Source organism: Ipomoea triloba, chromosome 14 (genome assembly GCF_003576645.1).
Source record: "Ipomoea triloba cultivar NCNSP0323 chromosome 14, ASM357664v1".
Taxonomy (NCBI): domain Eukaryota; kingdom Viridiplantae; phylum Streptophyta; class Magnoliopsida; order Solanales; family Convolvulaceae; genus Ipomoea; species Ipomoea triloba.
Window position 1 is genome coordinate 21,166,012 of NC_044929.1, and position 6,903 is coordinate 21,172,914.

The 6,903-nt window shown below is 35.8% G+C and overlaps 1 protein-coding gene across 2 annotated transcripts; it reads right to left on the bottom strand.

The window, feature by feature from the left end:
• Positions 1 to 3,725: 3,725 nt before the first annotated feature.
• Positions 3,726 to 6,481, bottom strand: LOC116004550 (probable WRKY transcription factor 26). 2 transcript variants are annotated; one of them, XM_031244647.1, is made up of 5 exons: positions 6,075 to 6,481; positions 5,806 to 5,946; positions 4,938 to 5,539; positions 4,684 to 4,845; positions 3,726 to 4,514 (listed from the first exon to the last, which is right to left on the bottom strand). In XM_031244647.1, the coding sequence occupies exons 1-5, from the start codon at positions 6,390 to 6,392 to the stop codon at positions 4,082 to 4,084; spliced, it is 1,656 nt and encodes a 551-aa protein (XP_031100507.1). In that variant the 5' UTR covers positions 6,393 to 6,481; the 3' UTR covers positions 3,726 to 4,081. The 2 variants fall into 2 exon arrangements, with proteins under 2 accessions (XP_031100507.1, XP_031100508.1); XM_031244648.1 differs by having other exon boundaries at positions 4,938 to 5,536; positions 6,075 to 6,480.
• Between the last annotated feature and the right edge of the window lie 422 nt (positions 6,482 to 6,903).

The following is a 6,903-nucleotide window of genomic DNA, read 5'->3' on the forward strand; positions in this document are numbered from 1 at the left end:
ACTTTTTATTTAAAATGTATTGAGCAACACTATTTTATAAATTTATAAATACATATTACATTTTAAGCTTTTAAAAAAAATACTCTATATATATTATAGTGTCATGAAATGATCTCACACAAGAGTTATTCCACTTAAAATCCCTTTCGATATATCGAGCATGTGGCACAAAGTCTTCTTAGTATTTTTTTTTTTTTTGAAAAAAAAGTTTTCTTAGTATGATTTACTTCTCATGTGTAATTTGCAGGCGATGAAACATTATTTACTCCTTAAACACTCTTAAGTAATAATAACGTGTTTCCCTTGTCATTCAAAAATAATACTTAAAATACTAAAAAAAAATGACATATATATTGATCTAAATTGGAAATAATTCATGTTCAAAATTAAATGCCCAACCCCAGGTAGAATGTCCAAGATAAAATTATTTGGGGACTGGAGGAGGATGCATGGCAACTACTCAGTTAAAAGTTGTTATAATATATAGTGTAAGTTAGTTTTTTTTTTTTGTTTTTTTTTTTTAAATATTTAGATCCACAAGTGGTGAGTTAAATGCTGAATATATGCAAACATCCTTAAGGATATTACAAACTTATGAATTATTTTATTCAAGTATTTTTATCTTTTATTAAGCAATCCGCAATCCAAACAGTTTACTTATTGACAAAGTATTTTATTTCTATGTCTAATTGTATGGAATTGTTTCCACACTTTCCTATCATTTGTTATGTATTGTCCTATGATTTGATTGAATGAAATAGTTTTGTTTAAAAAAAAATTTAAATGCCCAACCACCATGCTTGGGAAGAAAGAAAGATATATATTGAGTTATGATCTACATAAACTTCTGTTTCTTTGTGACATAGCTGATCTCAAATTGGGGTCCACCAGGAAAAGACGCCCAAGTACGAGATAAGCCTTACGAAGAAGTTAATGACAACATGGCATAGTAATCTATATGACAGTATAGTTTTGATCCTACAGAGATTTTTTTTTAATCACTTTTTTTATTTTATTTTTTATTTTTCTTTTGTTAAATTTACGTTGGAGATAACATCAAGTGATTTTATTATCCAATCTTCTAAAATCATTACAAAATTAAAGAAAAAACCTTAAACGATTTCAAACTACTCTAATAGCTTTTCATGGTTGAAAAATTGCTAGGCTCTCTTTGGGTGCCTGGGGCCTAGGACACGTAGGCGGCGATCAATCAACGGCTAGGAGTTCGTGCTTTTTTTTTTTTTTTAATTTTTAAAAATTTGTTTCAATGTTTAAAAATTTTTAAAACTAATAATTATAAATTATTGAATACTTTAATAGTTAATATTAAAATATTAAATATTAACTTAATAATCATATAGAGTTTGAATAATTTAGGATTATTTCACTCAAAACGATATCGATTTGAGTGAAATAACTCATTTAAAAAAATTAATAGTTAATAATTGACCAACAAGGTGGCCTAGGAGGTCTAGATAGTCAATGCCTAAGCAGTCTAGTTGTTCGCATAGCCGGTGTGCCGATCGGCCGCCTAGACCACTAATTATGGTGATATACTAGACGGTTGGTCGACGCGTAGGCGAAATTTTTACAACACTGCAATTGTCACTTATATCCCAAAATTTGTTTTTGTTGCGTTTCTTCCCTTTATACGGGAGGTGGTGGGTTCGAGCCTTAGTAGAGACAATACTAACTCTTGTGCTTCAATAGGTTGAGAAAAGTAGTTATGAACAGATACTGCATTGTAATTGAGTTAGTAGTATTCAAAAAAAAATTATTTATGATTTTAATTTTTTTTTTTAATTTACGTTTTTCTTAATCGGGCCTCAAACTGCCATCTGATAGAAAATCTACCGAAAGATTAAATATACGGAGTAATTCACAAGTTATATTTGAAGGATAAAAATCGATTTATTTTAAAAATCAAGAGTCAAAAAAGTGATTAAAAATCATTGGCTAAAGTGTCATTTAGCACCATGAACTATATCCAATTATTCATGCCGCACCCTGAACTTTCATATCGTATATTTCGAGCCGCAAACCAAAATAAAAAAGCCACCTAGAACTTTTAGCAGGTTTCCAGGTCTTCCTGCTGACATGGCTCGGGTTTTCAAGTGATGTGGCATTTCTTTTAACCTTATGTTGTCCATGTAAGCATTTACATATTAAAAATATTTATAAAAAAATACAAACAAAAAAAAATTAGCATTTCTATAAATTTGGAAAATTGAAAAAATACTAAACAATAAATTAGCCAAAAAATATAAATTCTGAAAAAAAAATTGAAACATTGGAATTGCAAAATTGAAAAGTATACATTATGAAAATAAAGAGAATAAAATTCTGGTTATTTTAATATAATAATTTGTTTTTTAAATTTTAAATATGTAAACGCTTACATGGACAACATAAGGTTAATAGAAATGCCACATCAGACGCCATGTCAGCAAGAAGACCTGGAAACCTACTAAAAGTTCTAGGTGAATTTTTTAGTTTGATTTGTGGCTCAATATATACGATATGAAAGTTCAAGGTGCGGCATGAATAATTGGATATAGTTTATGGTGCTAGACGACACTTTAGCCAAAATCATTATATCTAATGGTGTGGTTTGCGGGTGAGGTAAGAGGAGGTGCTGTTTCACCTCACGACAACGTTAGACGGGAGCTAATGTGAAAAGGAAAAAAAGGATTCCCAAATGGATAACAGGTGTGGGACCCACAACGTTGAAATTGGGCAATTGGTCCACGTTACTAGAAGATCTGTGTTCACACTGAATTGTGAAACGCGTAATGGTGGGTGGGGCCAGTGGCATTTTAGTAAAATCCCAATTGACCTTGACCAACGTGCGCCCCAAGCTTGGAGCCACAAATCTTTGACCCATTCAAAATTGTCCTTTGCTCAGTTGCTTACGCCATCAGTGACGCACCCCACCTTTCTATATCCTCTCCCCTATAAAATGACGAGATAAGCAAACTGATAAGTCGAGTGGGTAAGACATAATTCTTTATTATTAATATTTTTTTAACTAAATTCTTCATACTAATCTTTTATAGCGCGATTTTTTTTTTCAGTGTAATTCCTATTCTAAACATAACTATTAACTCAATAAGTTGATCTTCTCTAATCAATCCTGGAATTTGTGATATTATTGTCAATTTATTGTTTCGATGTAAGACATGTGAACATTTAATTCAAATTCTATTATATTTTCGAGCCAAAATTGGAGGTGTGATTTCATATTCAATTTTTATTTTAAAACACATTAATACTTATATCAAGATTTAATTAATAAAGTTAATATCTAAACCTAAAATATTACTGGTAAGTCTGGTAAGTAAGATGGGAGGAGGGTAGGAGGAATATTTAGTCGGTTCACACAGCTAAGAAAATTTTGACTTTTGGAAGTTTTCATGTCAGACCAGAACATGCACCTTGTTAGTTAAGTCATGCAACACTATAACATTTCATGATTTTATATATATATATATATATATATATATATATATATATATGCAAACAGTACTTTTCGTGTGATTGATGCAGATTCACCATTAAGTATTCAAAAGTGTACCACACAATGTTTGAAAATGCACCACACCTAATTGTGCAACCTAATGGCGAGTGACCTTACAATGGCACTGCCCCACGAAAAACTATGTGTGTGGGGGGTAAAAAGTGAAGATTAATTTGACATATATATAAAATTATAATCTCACAAATTGTTAGCATAAGAAAAATTTAAATATGTATTTTAAAAAACATGTTTCCTTAATGGTACATTCTTCAACTGAGGATTTACAATCCTAACCTGAAGTTGAGATCAGGGATTTTCTATACCCATCTTCTTCTTGCACTATAATGAACTGATTTTCCTGTGGCTATACATACAAAAATAATACACAGCAAAACGAACAAATGAATCAACCTTCTGCCAATTACCCCAGACACAAAACCCACACAAAAAAAAAAAAAAAAAAAAAAACAATAAAAAAACAATAAAAAAACACAATAAAATTGGTAAAAGTAAACAAAAAGGAAACTTCATGAGCAGATGAGCTTCACAGTGTATTATGTATCATCAAGCTAGCAATGTCTCCAGGAACAAGTCATCTCTGGGCTCCTCCTTGGCCCTCGAGAACGCGTTGTCCTGGATTTGGTTCGCGTAGGCGTTCATCGGGTTCCCAAATCCCGAGTACCCAAAACCGCCCGGTCCCTGCAACATCTCGTAAGGCGCTTGGCCTTCTCCCGGCTGCATTGGCCTCGTGCTCGGGATTGGGATGGGATAGTTAGATTGGAGAGACATCGTCGAAGGCCTAATTGCCATGGCCATGGCCGCATTGTTGTTAGGATTGGCGCCCCGGTTGAGGCCGTGGCTGCCACTCCCTCGGGCAGCAGGAACGTCGTGGTTGTGTTTCCCTTCGTAGGTTGTTATCACCGACCGGATATCGTGTGAAGCTCTTTCCACGTGTTTCCTCACCGGACAGCCTTGGCTCGTGCATTTGTAATAGCTCCTATAGAAAAAGGATGGCAGATCAACAACAGTTCATATCAAGGAGAACTAAGAAACTTTCAGCAAATTTAAGAAAGACATAAAGTAGCTATGAACAGATACTACGTTGTAACAGAGTCAATAGTACTCAAAAAAAAACCAAGATTTATCAAGATTAATTAAGGTTGTACCTCGGATTGGGATTTCCCTTCACAACTTTCTGGCCATATTTTCTCCATCTATAACCATCGTCAAGAATATCAATATCACTCGTCGTTTGAACTACAACTCTCGGTTCCCTTACTGTCCTACTCCCCTGTGCAGAAACTCCATCGCTTTCGTTTTCCACTTTCCTGCAAAACGAATTCAATAAAAAATATGGAGTAACCAACAATTTTCCCATAATTGTATAACAATATGAATATATGATGCAAGTAAAAGTTACCATCTCTTTGCATCCGGTTCGTCTTCATCAAACTCATCTCCCCCGGGCTCCCTCTTCTGAGAGCTCTGCTCGAATTCATCATCCCCCACGGAGATCGAAGAATTCTCTGGCGTCGCAACAGAATCCATCTGCCCGTTACCATTAGACCAATACGACTGATCCGGGACATCACTGGCAGGCGCGTTATAAGACTGGGCAGCCAAGGTTGAAGCCGAAGAAGCTGTAGAGGACGACGATCTCCTAGTAGACTGAGGCTTCGGGTGATTGTGAGCTCCTTTGTAGACAATCTCAGTAATCTGCCCATCCAAAGCCCTCTCGACCTTCTTCTTCGTGGGGCAATTCGGGTGCGTGCACTTGTAATAACTCCTCGGGTTTTCGCTCCCCTTCACCTGTTTCTGCCCGTATTTCCTCCAATTGTACCCGTCATCAGATCGCCTCTGCTCCCTCAACGTCTGCGATGGCGGGCAGCATTGATTATTATACTCAGAGTAGCTCCCACCATTGTTCTGAGAGCTCATCTGAGTTGAAGTAGTCACAGGGGGAAGGCTCTGCAGAGAATTGAGCTCATCTTTCCTCTTTGAATCTTCATAATTCAATGTCTGCTAACCCCAAAATGCAAACAAAATGTCAGCAAAGCTACAAAGCTACAAAGCTGAGTCTTTTATCTTAACAAAACTATTCTATCAACACAATTGAACACTAAAACTAAACACATCTAACAAGGAACAGCCCTAAGAACTGTAATTCAACTGTTTTTGCTAAGATCTGTGCCTTGAATAAGTCTACTGAATTAGCATCAACCAAGTCAAAGATGAATTAAGAAAGTCATAGCAAACAAGTCAAAAACAGAAGCGAAAATAGAACACACCATTGAAGCAGAGTTGGTCTGGAAAGAGAAATCTGGGTATCCTTTCTCTTCTTGCTTAACATCTTCCTGGGATGTATTAGAATCATTCTTCCAGTTGAAGGTCTGAGCAGGAAAAGTCCCAGTCGTCGGAGACGGCAAAATCTGCACACAAATAGCACAAAAAGGAACCAACAACCAAAAATCAGAAAACCCATCCCAATTATCTACCCAACAAACAAAAAACAGAGATTTCTCCTAAAATTTTCAAGAAACTAGAAAAGGGCACATACGTTTGAGGAAGATAGGAGAACAGGGGAATCCAGGAGCTCACTGGGGCTCAACCCAGGAGGAAAAGCGAAGTAGGACGATGGCGAGACGGCCGGCGAAGAAAGCGGCAGAGACGGCGGCGGCAAAGACTTAAACTTGGGCACACCCGACCCAGTTCTCTCCGCTATCCGATCACCCAGCCCTCTGCTCACAGAGCCGCCGGAATAGGCGTCGGAGGCGAGGAGGTCAGTGAAAGAGGAGGACATGAATGAAGAGGCGGTGGAGAAAGAGAAAGATGAAGAAGCTGTGGGGGCGTCTATTGTCCCTGAAGAAGCAGCCATTAGAGAGGAGAGGAGAGAAGAAATGAAGAAAATGAGAAGAGAGGCGTTTGGTGGGGAGTTGGGGGAGGGTGGGGGTTATGAAGACGATGAGAGAAGAAGTGAAAATGAATACGCATTCGCCAAGACTTCCCTTTTTCACGCAAATAATAGCGTGTACCGTTCTCGCACAAAAAATTCTGTGTCATTTCCACTCAAAAATAATAATAATAAAAGAAGATAAAAAGTAAGTCTGCTTTTTTTATCATACCTTAATTTCACATTTTAAGAAATCATATACTCCTCCGTCCCATTTTATGTGTCTGATTCGATTAATGAAATTGAATTTATTTTTAATTCAATTTTTTATAATATTAAATTTAGAATTAATATACGAACTTTATATATTTAGAAACTACACTAAAAATACTATTACACACAAAAAAATCAAATTTAAAAATAAGTAACAAATAATATAGAAAATAACCAATGAAGAAAGAGTTTGTTTGACTAATGAATAGTAAGTAAGACACAT

Excerpts from the sequence above, each read along its gene's own strand:
- LOC116004550 (XM_031244647.1), bottom strand. The coding sequence starts at position 6,392 with ATGGCTGCTTCTTCAGGGACAATAGACGCCCCCACAGCTTCTTCATCT. Across the intron at positions 5,947-6,074 it reads TTCTCCTATCTTCCTCAAAC|ATTTTGCCGTCTCCGACGAC; the intron begins GTATGTGCCCTT and ends ATTTGTGTGCAG. Across the intron at positions 5,540-5,805 it reads AGACCAACTCTGCTTCAATG|CAGACATTGAATTATGAAGA; the intron begins GTGTGTTCTATT and ends TTTTGGGGTTAG.